The 17,067-nt window shown below is 36.5% G+C and overlaps 1 protein-coding gene across 1 annotated transcript; it reads left to right on the forward strand.

Moving 5' to 3' along the window:
• The first annotated feature begins 9,005 nt into the window (after window positions 1-9,005).
• Window positions 9,006-14,747, forward strand: LOC107550048 (uncharacterized). Its single transcript, XM_016231273.1, has 12 exons — window positions 9,006-9,028; window positions 9,501-9,529; window positions 9,695-9,783; window positions 10,141-10,281; window positions 10,513-10,824; window positions 11,254-11,489; window positions 12,299-12,400; window positions 12,472-12,843; window positions 12,957-13,093; window positions 13,219-13,305; window positions 13,451-13,611; window positions 13,702-14,747. The coding sequence occupies exons 1-12, from the start codon at window positions 9,006-9,008 to the stop codon at window positions 13,708-13,710; spliced, it is 1,698 nt and encodes a 565-aa protein (XP_016086759.1). The 3' UTR covers window positions 13,711-14,747.
• The last annotated feature ends 2,320 nt before the right edge of the window (window positions 14,748-17,067 follow it).

The raw sequence follows: 17,067 nt of genomic DNA on the forward strand, positions 1-17,067 counted from the left end.
GATCATCAGAAGGCGAATTCATAGATACTAAACATGGTAGGATTACATATGGCAAGATGACAGGAATGGGTTCCATCATAAACATGCATATAATAGTCTAAAAATATCAAAGACAACATACACCATGACCTGAAGGATATGTGTGTTCATTCAAAGAAAGGTGTTCCTATGAATTAATTAGTAGAAAAGTCAATTTCTACTGTGCATTGTGGATTTCCTATGGAAAATGTAGTGCGAGGGGAAATTCTCAACATGCCATTAGGTCGTAAATGGATCTGGTCTAGCAGAGGTGTCGTGGTTGCCATGGGGACCAGGGGGGGCCTTTGCAGACATCCTGGCATCCAGTTTATTGGGTGAGGGGTCTGTGATGACTTGTTAATCTAATGAATAACTGATTTGTTAAATCAAATGAAAAATTGTGTGTTTGATTGGTCCAGACGCTACAAACGTGAAGCCTATTGGATTTATACTTTGAACACATTATCACTTAATGGTCTTAACGAAGAGTTTGATATTCATCCTTTTCTGCATTAATGATACTGATTGTATTTGTATGTTCATGTTTGATTTTTTTCTAATCAGGTGTTTATGTTAGATTGTTGTTATTTGTTATTGGTAATTTGTTGGCCCAGTGTTGAGTTTTATTTTATTTTGTGTGTGTGTCATATGGGCTATCATGTAATGTAATTTCTGTTAGTGGGCTCATTAGTGTAATTGTTCATTGTCTGATGAAGAGCCATACGGCTTGAAACATCACCTGTGGTGAGAACATGAAATAAACATTTTTGAATTTTGGTGAAGCCAACTCATGTCATTCAGCCTACGTGATTCACACAGAATTATTATTTGTACGTGGGGTTGTGTTTTTCCCATGAAGCATAAAAACTGTTATCAAAAAGTACATTCTGCTGTTTTCCATACATGAAAATGCAGGGCATACACCGCAGTCGAGTTCAGTTGTAATTTTGCTTGGTTCATTATAAAAACGTATATTACATGCAAACTATAAAATTACCACACTAAACTATCATGACAGTCTTATGAAAATGTAAATTTTTTTTCAAAAAATTAGGTGCATGACACCCCTGACTATGACTTTTAAGAAAAGATGAAGATGATGATAATAGTGTGACACCCCTAACACATGGGTGACATGACATGACACCTGTGTAACACTGACCTATATGAGATGCCACAAGCCATTACACCAGACAACCATATAAAAGTGCATCTGGATTTTGCAGAAAAAGATTTTGCAGTTGGATGAGACCAAGAGTTTTCAAGTGGCGAAAACTCAATAGTGGCCTAAAAGTCTACATACCATGGATGAAATATGCAACTGAGAGTGACAACACCCTGTGGCCTTGTTTTCATCATTAGGGGTATTTTGCACTAACAGAGATGTCAAGAAGACATGGAAATACTCCAAAATTACCTGTTTCAGCCTGTTAATATATTTGTAGAAATGTATATGAAAAGGCAACACTTGTGACCATCATTTGTATGATGATGTATTTGTTCTCATACTATTAAACTATTAAAGCCAATCAATATAACATAACAGTAAGTAAAAATAAAACAATCGACAACAAGCAACGTTTAGGATGGTAATTTGTGAAACAGACAAACAAACAAGAGTCAATGGAAATAAATGAGATACATAGAAATACTTGTATTTTCAAACATATCAGATCAGCAAAATCTTTTTTCGCACAAATTCTTATTTTCGATGTTTCAAGCTGCTTATCTGTTAAATAAACGCAGCTCAATTCATCCTCACCATCAGCTCAGCTACGTCTCTCTTAATCCATGCTTCCCAAATTTGAGCGTCTACGTACCCCGTGACCTCGTCTCGACCAATCAGAAGCGACATTGCGTTTATTAGGAAATCCACATTGAGAGCGTCGAGCTGAGCTGAACACGAGAGCAGAGAGCCAAATTGAGCAGTCGCGGCGCACGAGCGTCTCACGAAGTCAATTTGTCCGTCTGTGCGCCAGACCGTATTGGGGAACAGTATAGACCCTCAGCTGTGAGAATCTCGCTATACCGTGGGAAGAGATGATCCTGTCTTCGGGACTGACATAACGGTTAAAGGTAATGTGGTCAAACTGCGTATTTCGTTCCTGTAGGTTTTATTAATTCCTTGTAAAAAATGCGTTACATAACGTGCGCCGGTGACCCCATTTCCCACGTTTGTTTTGCTATTTAAGTTTTTCCAAATGTGTTCCTTACATTTTTCTCTATGTTGTTCTTTTGAATATGTCATTTTAGTTTTAGAGAACGTAGCGGGGAACCCAAAATGTATACATTAACACTAACTACAATGTCTCGCCATTTTCACCTAATCGGAATTGACCTAATTTCTACTCCAGGATGCTTAGTGTGTCTGTGGAGCAGCGTCGCGCGCCACTGTAAAAGGTGTTTTAGTGCAAAATAAAAACTATTTTTATATTTTTGTCTATTCTGTATTTGTTTTGTTTACTAATGTTATATGTACAAGTCTTTGTGGTTTCTTTGTCATGAATTGTAATTTGAGTACAATTATGAAAATCTGACCTACCATTCCTACCCACAGCATCCTTTTGGGGTTTGTTTGTGGGTGTAATTGGTAGTGCATCCATATTTTTTCTGCCTTTTTCCCCCCCCGAGATTTCCTACCTATGTTGTAATTGAAAGTTACCAGTATACTACTGGTAGACCATCTTAAACGGGTAGGTCAGATCTGCAGTACACCTTCAGGTAAATGTGTCTTTTTAAATAGATTCTTTAGACAAGATATCACAGATGAATAGGGTACTCTTTTAAAAACTAAAAAGTACTTATTTTAAGACGAGTACATATGTCACAGTACAAGTGTTTTGTATTACAAGTTTTAAATATGCAAATGCTGCATTATCTAATTTACTAGGCACTAATTCGCGTACATTTCCAGAACAGTCTTGTACCAAATCTCTGCCTGAAAAATGCAATTGAAAAAATGCAAACCAACAGTTAGGAAAAGAAAATCTACCTATTTGTTAGGAATAAAATATTCTATTAATCAGCAGAAGTATGAAAGAACAAACCCTACTCTAAAAAACTTGAGAATATAGAAGTCTGGTGTATGTAAGTGCTGCTGAAGTAGAGATTTATTCCTCAGTGTGAGGAAAAAATTATTTTGAGAACTCAGTCTTTTTAAATATATTTACTGTATTTGAAATCTACAGACGCAAGTAAATAAAATGGTAAAAAACACAATTTTTTTTTTTCTATCCACTAATGTTATAGAAGCAAAATTGCCTAAAAATCTCAAAATTGACAAATGTGTGAAAAAACAATGGATTTGCCTGTAGTGTCTTGCCTGTAGTATCACAAAGCCTGCTGTGACCGTGTAAAAGTGGCTGGTGTATAGGATGCACTATTTAGGTAATGTGTGATAAACTCAGATTGCATGGAAATGAATCTATAGTGGTACAGTAGTCCTGTAATATATAAATGAGAACCATGTACTGTATAAATAGCTTTAAATGCTGCATTATCTAATTTACTAGGCACTAATTCGCGTACATTTCCAGAACAGTCTTGTACCAAATCTCTGCCTGAAAAATGCAATTGAAAAAATGCAAACCAACAGTTAGGAAAAGAAAATCTACCTATTTGTTAGGAATAAAATATTCTATTAATCAGCAGAAGTATGAAAGAACAAACCCTACTCTAAAAAACTTGAGAATATAGAAGTCTGGTGTATGTAAGTGCTGCTGAAGTAGAGATTTATTGCTCAGTGTGAGGAAAAAATTATTTTGAGAACTCAGTCTTTTTAAATATATTTACTGTATTTGAAATCTACAGACGCAAGTAAATAAAATGGTAAAAAACACAATTTTTTTTTCTATCCACTAATGTTATAGAAGCAAAATTGCCTAAAAATCTCAAAATTGACAAATGTGTGAAAAAACAATGGATTTGCCTGTAGTGTCTTGCCTGTAGTATCACAAAGCCTGCTGTGACCGTGTAAAAGTGGCTGGTGTATAGGATGCACTATTTAGGTAATGTGTGATAAACTCAGATTGCATGGAAATGAATCTATAGTGGTACAGTAGTCCTGTAATATATAAATGAGAACCATGTACTGTATAAATAGCTTTTACTTTACATATTTGCTTAACGTTTGCTTAACATTAGTGCTCTGTATGTCAGTATGCATAAGTTTGAGTGTTATATATATTATATAAATTATATATAACACTCAAATATTATATAAATATATATAACACCATATATTACTAATGTGGGTTTGCTGGCTAAAATATTTTGGGAAAAAAGTAGTGACGAGTACCTTTGACAATGTTGTGCACATGCAGGACAGTTGTAGCAGATGGTCTGCCAGTACAAGTTTCTAGATCAATCCCAGGTAGAGGTGGCCTACTGTAACTACTTCCCAGAGCACAGACAACCGATAAGTTGCCTCAGAGACGGCGGCGTAACCTTGCACATAGATAAATCAAGATAAATCCTCAGCCTCCTTGAGGCCACTTTCTTTGCATGTGTATGATGGTTGTTTTCGAGCATGGTCTGTAGACATGTCCTTGATTGACAGGTCGATTTCTATGAATGTCACATTATTCATGAGAGACCGTATGGTATTGCTTTAAATGACGGAATTCAGAACAGTGTAGACGTCACACATCCGGAGTCAGTCTGAGGAAAAGCCAAGAATTTAATGTCACAGAATGACTCCTCAGATTGACAGGTTTTAAGTCTAGATTTGAAGGATTTCTCTGTCATGAAGGGGAAACAGGACAAAAAAAAGACTCAAATCTTAACCAAATGGTCTCTGAGCAAAAGTTAAAAACGACAACCCATTTTTACTGCCTAAATGTAGGATATTATGATGCCAATGTCTGTAAAATATGAATGGAAAAGTCTCACAGACAATGCCATCAGTTTGTAATTTAATTGCATTTCTGTTGTTGGGTGACCATTTTATGCCTATGTAAATTTGGGGTCCTGAAGCAAAACCAGTTGAGAACCACTGATTTACACAATGGTTAAATTTAAGAAATGCTCTATTTGAGCTTCACTAAAAGGATCTCTTTTTTTGTCTTCAGATATGTCTTTGTGTTTCTATTTTAAACCAGTGAATACCCACAGATAAAGTAATTTGACCACATGGCCATGTATGCAGATTGATCCAGTGCCTTAACAGTCAGTCAAGAGGAAAGTAGGCCAAGTCGTCGACCAGCAGATGCTTTGCTCTCAGAAGACAATCAGACAATCTGGTCACAGAGCTTGTCATTCAGCTCTCCTCAACTACTGGATGCATTATGATCTGACTGAATGTTAAAGAGAGTTAATTCGCCAGATTAAAAGATGAAGCAACTGTAACTGGATTTGTCATTGTCAGCTTCAGTGTTCAGATGGCCTCTGCAGTCTTATTTAAAACCCCTGTTGAGCACCAAGTTTAGGTACCTTAATGCAGGGAGATTGCAGGTCACATTGTGTTGTCTGCTCTAAATCGCCTTTAAAAATAGTGGTGTAATTGAGTAAGCTGCTGTTAGGATTCTTTGTCTTCACTGCTATCATGCATGCTACACTGCATCATTACATCCTCAAGAGAGACATGTTACTTCATGTCAGTGCATCATGTCAAAAACATGCTTGATGTCATGCAGTAGACAATTACCAGTCACTCAATGAACTGATATCCATTGACACAGATAGAACTGATGTAACCGATTGAGTTAATGATAACTAGTTGTTATTGGTTCATGTTACCATGTTCTGGGAATGACATTCACATAACACTAATATAATTAGTGTTGACTTGAGATGCAAAACTGGAATGGCCAGGTTATGCATCTTCTGTCTGCCGCAAGTGAAAGACACAATGTTCATTTTTTGCAACCATTATAGTATTTATGCTGCACTTGCAGCAGAAGCATTCCTGAAGCAGCATTGTCTATTTTTGCCATTCCAGCGTCCAATTTATATTACCCCTCCCTATATAGATCAAGATTGTAGTAGTTCTCTAGCAGTTTATGACCTGTTATTCAATATCAGTGTTCATGACATGCAGTATTAGTTTATGTCCTATTAAAGCATATATTCAATTTGATAACCTATCATATTATGTTAAGTGTAAAGCGCAGCTCTGTTACTTTTACACTACTGTTCAAAGATTTTTTGTTGGTAAGAATTACTAGTGTTACTTACAATTAGCAAGGACATATTAAATTGTCCAAAAGTGACCGTAAAGACATTTATAATGATTTCTATTAAAAAATAAATGCTGTTAATTTTAACGTTCTATTTAATAAATAATCCTGAAAAAAAAGTTATGGTTTGCAAAAAAATATTCAGCAGCACAACGTTTTTTCATTTGATGATAAGAAATATTACTTGAGCACCAAATGAACATATTAGGATGATTTCTGAAGGATCATGAGACAATAAAGACTGGATTATTGGCTGCTGAAAATTCAGCTTTGCCATCACAGGACTACATTGCATTTTAAATATAATAAAATAGAAAACCATAATTTTAAATTGTAATTATATTTCACAATACTACTGTTTTTACTGTATTTTTGATCAAATAAATCCAGCCTTGACTTTTCTGTTGTATTCAAAGTATACATTTAATCAGTTCTCTTGTGTACACTCTGCAGAATGTGTGAAACAGACCTAATTTGTTTGGTTTTGCTGAACTTCAGCACTTTATCTACCTTAACGGATGAGGCACGTGTACCTAGTTAGTTACCCATTTTGTGTAGTAACTGATAATATGAACTGTAGCCCATAACTTGTTATCTTGGATTCATAGAAACTGGACGGATAGTTTTTCACTAGTTCATGGCCAGTAATTCTAGACTTTATTTTAAAAGACTGAACCTTATTGTCTTATGTCTGTTTTCACATGATCTGGGGGAAAGGGAATACAAGTGTGGTCTTTTCTCAGACTAGGTGCTAAGAGTGTTGTTGTGGTTGAAAAGAGGTCACTGGGCTAATTTTATGCCCTCCAGTGGTGGAGACCATGCATGCTGCAAATCTAGGCCAGGCCAGTTACATAAGGTATAATGGATGACAGGGCAGAGTTAGGAAAATTAGGTTTGAGTTTTCCATTCTTGTGCTCCCAGTAGCTATTAGTTTTTGTGTTCTTTTGGATTTCATGAATGGAGGTGTTAGTGTGTCTGTTTATGTGTGTGTTGGTGGTGCAGTTGCGTGTGCTTGTGTGTTGAACGGTCGGCCAGTATCTGGAGCACAGGGAGCTTTGTCCCTGTCTGTTCTCTAATCAGGGCTTTGGTTGCAGACAGTCTGACTTAGTGGACTCAGTCAGGACTCTAGGACCAAATAACAGACACCGGTAGAAGGTCGGACGGGTCTTTCAGATAAATACTATAACCTCATTAATGAAAGAACTAAATATTCTGTAGAGGAAGCCTACCGTGACAGTGGGTCTTTTGGAAACTTCTGTCCTGTCTGCTCTTTACTCATATTTTACATACAAAATTGTCTACTGTATTTGGGTGAACATGATTGCTGACTCAAAGTTACTGGTCTGGATCAGAGGGTTTTGCTTTTACAGAGAAAGTTTCTAAATGTCAAGTAAAAGTACTCTGAAAGAACTTTGAGCAGTTAAAATGAAAACATCCCTTTTGTTTGTTGCAACAAGAACTGTCACAGTACCAAAATGTGTTCCTTTATGTAAAAAGATAAATTATATATTTTGTTAAATATTGAAGAATACAAAAAAAAATCAGTTTTTAATAATTTTAAATGGAAAAAAAAATTCTTATGTAATTTAATTTTAACTAAATAACGTACTAGTGCTTTTGACATTTTAGAATATTTTTTTTAAGTGAAAACAAAAATGATCTGACCTTTATCCAAGTGCACCAAGTGTCATCTGCTGATTTATTCATAGAGCAGCGTTTCTCAGTAAAGGCTGTAGTACTTAATGTCCCTTCAGCTGGTAAGGCAGATGTGTAGAGAGGAAATAGCAGTTAAGCTTCTAAAGTTTTAAACGGGTCGTGAATGAACATATTTGTGAATGGAAACTCAGAGCATCTGTAGGTTTAAGGGACAGCTTGTTGATCAGGTAAAGCCTCAGGGCTTTGCTTTAGATCAGTAGTTCTCAAACTTTTCAGGCCAAGTAACTGGTCAAGTCAAATCAGGACATCCCAGTACCATCTACTCTCTACATTGTTCACTGTATTTTGGAATTTGAGCCAATGTAGACAATTTTAAAATGTAAAATAAAATACTTTATAAACAAATGTGCTTATTGGTATTTTTGACTCTTATTGGAATCAGTCCATGGAATGTGGATCTGCCTTTATGGTGGAAAGACAATACAAGACTTTGTAGATGGCAATGGTAGATGGCAATAGTTCCTATGGAAGGATTGGTCAGTTACGCTTTTTAGGTTAAGCTCAAATTGAGTAAGCTCATCTGCTCAAAATTATTTTTTTTTTACATTCAAGTTTTTAACTGTTTAGCTAGACTTTACCTTACTTTTTTTTTTTACTACAGAATTATATTTAAGCACAGCATAGCATGATTCCAATCTCTACATAATTCTCTGTACAGTTAAAATCACCACCTAAAAACCAATGCTCATCTGAATTATAGCTCTGCAAAATTCCATTAAAATCATTAAAAAAAAAATCTCTCATCGCCATTAGTGGGAGCATATACATTGATAAACACAATATTGAATTTTTCAAATTGTGTTTGTATAACAATAAGTCTACCAGGAATTTGTTGTTTCACCTCAAAAGAGGCAGGAGTAAAATGCTTGGCAAATAATACATCCACCCCTTCTCTAGCTGAAGTGGAGCACAGCACCACTCCTTCCCATTCTTTTCTCCAGTCAGTTTCATTTAGACCATCACTATGCGTCTCCTGAATGAACACAACATAAAACATTTTTTGCTTTATTAATTCAAATAACAGTGCCCGTTTATATGCATCTCATGCCCCATTCAAATTAAGAGTGCCTATCCTCACTACACTCATTAGAAAGTATGAAGGAAGGATTGAGCTCAAAGTAAGTTTCAAGATGTGGGAGCAAAATAGACTGTCGTTTCAAACCCATCCTCTGCTTGAAGTTCGTATCTCAGTTTTGCAGCAATTTTCTTAAATCTATATATTTCCTGAACCGTAAACTGTTCTTCACCCTTATCACAGCGTTAAAAAAAAAAAATCTGACATCATTTGAAACTGTAAAGGGTTTACTTTTTTTTTTAATGTATATTCACAATAAGAACAAAACTGTGCCTTTTCTAAAATAAAGAAAACAAACAGGATGCGCTTTCAGCCATCTGTTTCCTTAAACTTGTGGTGCGGCCATAAAAATGAAACTAAGCAGATTTCCTTTTTTTTGTTACTTGTTACTGTTAATTATTTAACTGAAACATATTTTGTGTATTTTTTTCCGTAATTTGGAAGTCAATGGCTACCAGCAGCTATTTGGTTACCAACATTCTTTAAAAATCTTTTCTTTTGTGTTCAACAGAAGAAACCCATACAGGTTTCAAACAACTTGAGGGTGAGTAAACGACACTGTTAAAATGAAGTAGTAGACCTAAATGATAACATCACTGTATCCATTTCCTGTGACCTAACACAAATGCATAAGTTTCATAAACTGCAATACAAGAAGAACCCACCAAGATTAGTATAGTTTTTTTTAACCTACATAATCTTGACTCAGGATTTGACATTGAGGGACTACCATCTGCTGTCTGGCCAGGAGGTGAAACAGAGGCGTTAACAAGGATTGAAAGGCATCTGGAGCGAAAGGTGTGATCATATATATATATATATATATATAAGTACATCAGTGGTCTCAATCTCGGATTACCTGTGGCCATATGCCTGGTGGTGTTTAACAGCTAAAACAAATACAACAGAAAGTGTTGTTACGACCATGAGTTTCACTATGTAATGTGCAGTTATTGGCCAAGTTTTGCAGTTACTGATGCATTGATGGACCTTTTTTGAAATACAATATTCTAATGTGTAACAATCTTTAAAAGAACTATAAGAAATAAAAGGACAGACTGAAAGTGAAAATTAATAGCAAACAATTGTTAGTCCAACATGTACTCCTTAATTGTAGATTAGACTTTACCTTTTCCCTCCTAAATGTTTTTACAGGCTTGGGTTGCAAATTTTGAAAGACCCAGAATGAATGCCAATTCTTTGCTAGCCAGTCCGACTGGCCTGAGTCCCTACCTCCGTTTTGGCTGCCTCTCCTGCCGCCTCTTCTATTTCAAACTCACAGACCTCTACAGGAAGGTACAGACATGACTGCACTATCCATCTATGTATATAATGGTGTGTGTGTGTGTGTGTGTATATATATATATATATATATATATATATATAGTATCTTATATAATTATATAGTTCAGTTTTTGCTGGGAATTCAGCTAAAATTGTCTGTATATTAATCATGTGGTAGTATCCTGTTTTTTAATAAATAAAAATGTATATAATATCTAGATTCGTGTGAAATTCTCCTTGCAGGTAAAGAAAACCAGCACTCCTCCACTCTCCCTCTATGGTCAGCTGCTGTGGAGGGAATTTTTCTACACTGCCGCCACCAACAACCCAAGATTTGATAAGATGGAAGGCAACCCGATCTGTGTGCGCATCCCCTGGGACAAGAACCCAGATGCTTTAGCCAAATGGGCTGAAGCTAAGACAGGTTTTCCATGGATTGATGCCATTATGACCCAGCTGAGGCAGGAGGGCTGGATCCACCACCTGGCCCGTCATGCTGTCGCTTGTTTTCTCACTCGTGGAGACCTGTGGATCAGTTGGGAAGAGGGCATGAAGGTGCATATCTTACACATGGGAGATAAAATATAATTTTTTATTTCATAGAGCAGAGATTTTAAAACTGTGAAAAATTAAAAAAATGGCACTTCATGTCAGAAGGGTTGCCAGCCCCTGTTAAGGAGGAATATAAAAATATGCTGGATGGATACATTTGAGTTTATAGACCTTGAGTGTTTAAGTCACACTAATAATGATAATAGTGACCTATATTTTATCAGCTGTGGTTGTTGAGGTATTTTATTTCCATGTAAATTCTTTTTATTCTTTGATGTTTTTTTTCTTCATTTTAAGAGTTTAGTATAAAAAATTACAGACTGACCCCAAACTTTCGAACTGTAGTGTAAAAGTCTATTTTTAATATGCCTAAATGACCTAATAACCACCATCTTTGATTGGCTGGAGAATAATGGTAGTTATGATTGACAGGTGTTCGAGGAGCTCCTGTTGGATGCTGACTGGAGTGTAAATGCAGGCAGCTGGATGTGGCTCTCCTGTAGCTCTTTCTTTCAACAGTTCTTTCATTGCTACTGTCCAGTGGGTTTCGGCAGGCGCACTGACCCTAACGGCGATTTCATTAGGTTGGTAATGCTTCTAAAAATACACACTAATTCCAGGCTGAATATCATGCTTTCCCTACAAGGCCCTTGTTTAAATGCTAGAATGCATTAAAGATTAGCCACACAGAAGGACAGTTTAATAGAATGAGGAAATATTTTTTAAAGTAACTCGATCAGAGGAATGTAAAGAATTTCTGGGTCATTTGGAAGGGTAATTTTATAAGGGACAAGGGATTTTATACAGTTGGGGGTCATATACATAACATTTGTTTTTTATATATGACTGAGATGCAGAATAGTATCAGTTGAGGTCTAGACATGAACCTGTCCCATGTAGCCTCTTTGTGTTCTAACTTTTCCACCTAAGGCCTTCCAGTTCCAGAATTTGGTGTTCCAGGATTTTGGTACTTTCCCAACACATTGTCCTCATTATAGGCCCCTTCAAGGAGCATATGTCTGCTTGTAAACATTGCTGTCATTGTATTTATCATAGCTCATACGCATGTTAGCGTATATGTTTTTGTGTTTCTGTGTGGTCGTCTCACGGATTGGGTGAAAAGTTCAGCTTTCCCTTTCCTCTTTGTGAATTGTGGTTGATTGCTTTTAAGACGAAAGCCATTCTTAGCCAAAGCATTTGGAAACCTGTTAGCTGTGAATGTGGTTGAAGCTTGATGCTTTATCAGCGGGAAATGCAGTAGCCTGTACTTTAGCTCGGTAGCATCTCGTTTCATCAAAAGGGATTTCATCTGCTTGGTAGGGAAATATATATGAAGCCTGGCCTGTTTTCAATGCATAGAGAGCCACATTGCATTTCCCAGAGAGCATGATGGGAGGTGGGGCCCAAAGCCAATGCCAATGACTTCAGTCTAGGTTTGGACAACTCCTGCTTATCAGACTCTTTTTGAAATGTTTAGCGGTCCTCTAGGCATTGAATGCAGCACTGCCTATGCAAGAGATGAGAGTCCTGGCATTGAGAGAGAGTCGTACCTTTGTCCCAATGAAGTCAATCACGGTCCGTAGGTCATACAGCAATTTTTCAGATCTGCTTCTGTACATGTAATGTGGTTCTGGCTTTTTTCTTGTTCAGGCAGGATGTGACTGTTCCTGGCAAAAGGGTTCTAGTCTCTTTTGGCAAAATGAGGGGGCCACCCAGCAGCAGAGGACAGTATACTGCGTTTCTCCTTTGGCGGCTAGCAGGTTTCTCTGCCTTGGCATGGGATCACTGTCGTCTCAAAAGCGATCAGTGGCAGTGCGAGGGGCAGGGAGAGAACCTGAACCTCTCACTCAGCCCTGAGTTTCGATTTGTTGAAGCCGGTGGGATGGGGTTGTGGGAGGGTGCTCTGTCATTGGATCTGGAGGGATTGGGAGGGCCTGGTCACTGCCTCTGCTTTCTAATACGTGTTGTAGTAGGAATCTCCGTAGTGTCTCAGCACAGGCGGGACCTGTTGTCCAGTTTAAAGTGCGTCCGCCTGTCTGCAAGCTGTGCCTCCTGCATTCCTCCGTCCCTAAAATATATATATTTTTTGTTTTGTTTTTTTTGTGTGTGTGTCATGTGCATACTGATGTGACATAAACTGACATCCTGAAAGCACCAGCTGTATCAGGCGGTTCCAGTGGTAAAAGGAGTGGAAGTATTCTGCTGAAATTTGACAGTGAAAAGCAGCAGGGACCAAGTGGAATTCAGCAACAACAGCAGCAGCAGCAATCAGGTGTCACTTTTCACATTAATTTAATACACTAATAGATTTATAGGTGTAAATAATTGTTATTAGCAAATAAGATCTGCGTAAGATCTGTTTTCTCATGCAGTTCTTTTCTCTTGCTTGTTTTCCAGGATACCATCACATGACCGACACAGGGCACAGCAGTCGAATTTACAAATGTAATGTCTCACACGACATGACAGGTCCACAACATTCAGGTAACAGACATGGAAATGTGTACTGCGTGTTACATGAATATCATAGTTTTTTACAACATATCCAAAGTTTAAAAAGTTGCTTTATTAAGGAAGTGTGTTAATATATTCCTATTTTTGTGTTTACAATATTCTGTGTGGTGTTTAGCAGGACACATGCTGCACTCAGGAGGAAGTGTGACTGGTAAGAGGGCGCGAGAGTCGGAACGAGACCTTGACGGTGAAGATGACACCCTCTCCACCTCTCACAAGTTACAACGGCAAATTGCAGAGGTCACTTCAGTTCACAGCGGGAAGCAGTCGAGTATGGTAAATGTAACTCACTTAAATCCTTGATGTATAAATGTTAAGAAATCATACATTGTATTTAAAATTGATATTTTTATGTTCTTTTTCCAGAAGAGTTAGATGGACATATCATCGTACTGAGCAGAACAGATTCAAAACAAGGTGCAGTCTGAAGAGGACTGACTTTAAATCTGGTTTCCTTTAAACAACTCATGTTTGGGATTTTTTTTCTTCAGTTTTTCCCTTCTTTTACCTTTTTTCTTATGTTCAGTTGATATGAATGGTAACAGAGAATTCATTTTTATCATTTAATGAAGTTCAGTTGCTTTAAAAAGAAGTTACTGATTTTACATCCATTGACAGACAAAAATGGCCATAAAAAGATTTTGTCCTTGTTTCCTTGGCAAACCCCTTTCTCTTTTGCCCAACTTTGCACAGGTTAGGGTTTTATTTACTGTCGAGTGAACCGTACTGTACCAAGTGGTATATATTTATCAGCTTTTAACAAGCATGATAAAGCTGAGCTTCATTGTACACTCATTGCAGCTAGGATTTTGAGTATTTTTACAGTTTGGTTGGCACCAGTACCAGACAATTTCAATTTCACTTATTCTCAGTAGAGTGGTGTACGTGCGACTTTTTGTAAACAGAAAAATTTATACAGGTATATTTTATATATTGGTGTTTCGTTCTTTGCTAGTTCAGTGTATTAGTGTTTACTTAAAAATTCCATATATAAATAAATATTAAATACCAGCAGAGCTGACATTTTAAAATAGGGTTTAAAGATTTCTAGATTTTAAAATCATTTACTTAAAATTATTTTGCTTAACTGATTTTAAATTCATGTTATTAACCTTGAGCCCATTTGTCAATTTTTATTAGGGACAGAGAGCTGCGGTGGAATGCAGTTCTTGAATGTTTTTAAATGGTCTACAATGGCCCATTAAATGCATCTGTAGATTAGCTACAGTATCTTCTTCATTGTCATGCTTGGCCGACACACACAGACAGCTGATCTTCATGGTCAGGCCTTAAACACTGATTAAAAACGCCAGCTAAACTCTGCCAAAGCCAGGAAATGACACTGGAAAAGAAAATTTTCCTAGCTCAACACTGATCTCTATGGTACATCTATGAAATAAAGCTTTACGTATCTTTAGGAAATTTAAAATAGGGTTTAAAGATTTCTAGATTTTAAAATCATTTACTTAAAATTATTTTGCTTAACTGATTTTAAATTCATGTTATTAACCTTGAGCCCATTTGTCAATTTTTATTAGGGACAGAGAGCTGCGGTGGAATGCAGTTCTTGAATGTTTTTAAATGGTCTACAATGGCCCATTAAATGCATCTGTAGATTAGCTACAGTATCTTCTTCATTGTCATGCTTGGCCGACACACACAGACAGCTGATCTTCATGGTCAGGCCTTAAACAGATTAAAAATGCCAGCTAAACTCTGCCAAAGCCAGGAAATGACACTGAAAAAGAAAATTTTCCTAGCTCAACACTGATCTCTATGGTACATCTATGAAATAAAGCTTTACGTATCTTTAGGAAGGAAATGTATGGAAAATGAAGACACCCTGTTGTATCGCTGACCCTTAAGACTTCTTAGCAGATTATACATGCATTTTTTTTTTCATAAATCTTAAATTTTTTAAATAAATTAATCTGTTTGTGCATGTTCAGGTAAAGCAAAAGCATCATCTGACAGTACTAATGATAACATGATATTTTTACATTGACATTCCAAAAATGCGCAAAACATTGACTATTAATCACTTCTTTTTATCATTGATCCTGCTGCAGTCCTTTTTTACAGTATATAATGTATATCTCTAATGGTTAGAGAGTCGGACTTGTAACCCAAAGGTTGTGGGTTTGAATCTCTGGTCCGGCAGGAATTGTCGGTGGGGGGAGTGAATAGCCAGCACTCTCTTCCACGACTGAGGTGAGACCCTTGAGCAAGGCACCGAGACCCCAACTGCTCCCCGGGCACCGCAGCACATGCCTGCCCACTGCTCTGGGTGTGTGTTCACGGTGTGTGTGCACTTGGATGGGTTAAATGCAGAGCACAAATTCCGAGTATGGGTCACCATACTTGGCCACACCTCACTTCACTTATGAACCAATAATTAGGATTCTGATATTTAAATACAGAGGATATTTAGCCTCTGTATTTGGCCACAAATGCTTTATACCAAATGCCCCCCACAGACCAAACATCATTTAATTTAGCTGTTGGTTTTCTACCATATTGCCAAGCAATTAAAAAAAAAAAATTCAGAAGTACAAATATAGGCCTACTTTGTTAAATTAAATTAAATTATCAAATTGGGAATCTTACGTGCTATCTGAAGAAAAAGCTCATTCTTAAATGTTTTATTTAATTTATTAAAGTCACAACAACTGAGACTTCTGTTAAATCCACAACAACATTTACAGTGTCACTAACACAGATGCTCCTAATGACAACTATATATACTATTGTATATAAATAAATGGGCCCCTGAGTTCATGTGCGGTTGTTTATCATGGTGATCTGGCAACCTATTACTGAACTGGACTGAAGCTAATCGGTCTGAATTTGTGTTTGTATAGCTGAATTTGCTTTGACACAGTGACTGACATCTGTATTGTTTTTGCCGACCAGGAGAGGTTTTCCGTTCTAATGTGAATGTTTTGATATGACAATTGTAGAAACCTCAGTGCTTTTTGACTGTAATATCTGTGTGTTATAATAGTTTGTCACAGCAGAAGTGAACCATTTCTGTTTTCTCCTCATTTGAGCTGTTTCTTTTGTTTAAATTTTTTTTATTTCCTTTCTGTGAAATGTGACGTCAAGTCTAAATATTGTCCTTGACGTCTGTTGTAACAGTTGTAAAATTAAATCTGATTGAAACTGGATTTAGTTTTCTGAGTCTTTTTTTGTGTCTGACCAGATTATAATTATGGAGGAAAAAACTTGCGAAAATTAAAAATAAATAAAAAAAATTTTATAATGAAGAACGAAGTTACAAATAAAGAATATAATAAAGGGAAAATAATACAAAAATGAATGACTACAATTAACTGGAAATTTGTTTTTATCATTTATTCATTATAAAAATAAAAAATCCTTTATTTTTGTTAGTGTTGCATTATTTATTTATTTTGTAATTTTTGTAGGTTTGGTACTCCCCATACAGTAACAACATCTTAATGCAAAATAAGCTATACTTTTGTGTATAATGAGCATCTGCGACCACTGGAGGGCGTTGTTGATGCTTATATAATTTCTGATTTTAGGCGTTGTGTGGGCTTGTCCCGTGCACAGCTTTGTTTGTACAGGATTCTTCCACATAGTTTTTGAGAATTTGTTTAAGTTTTTCTAATAACAAAGAAAGTCATGAAAACAAAATGTCAGCATTTTTCCTGTTTTTCTCAAGCAGCTATTGCTGTTCTGTATTCTGTGAATGTAATGCAGTTTGCA

Source organism: Sinocyclocheilus grahami, unplaced genomic scaffold (assembly GCF_001515645.1).
Source record: "Sinocyclocheilus grahami isolate Dianchi unplaced genomic scaffold, SAMN03320097.WGS_v1.1 scaffold16.1, whole genome shotgun sequence".
Taxonomy (NCBI): Eukaryota; Metazoa; Chordata; class Actinopteri; order Cypriniformes; family Cyprinidae; genus Sinocyclocheilus; species Sinocyclocheilus grahami.

What these genes read in the sequence shown, in the direction of transcription:
- LOC107550048 (XM_016231273.1), top strand. Translation starts at nt 9,006, where the DNA reads ATGAAGGAAGGATTGAGCTCAAA. An exon ending in AAGGAAGGATTGAGCTCAAA is followed by an intron (nt 9,029 to 9,500) that starts GTAAGTTTCAAG and finishes TTCAACAGAAGA; the next exon opens with AACCCATACAGGTTTCAAAC. An exon ending in AATGAAGTCAATCACGGTCC is followed by an intron (nt 12,401 to 12,471) that starts GTAGGTCATACA and finishes TTTCTTGTTCAG; the next exon opens with GCAGGATGTGACTGTTCCTG.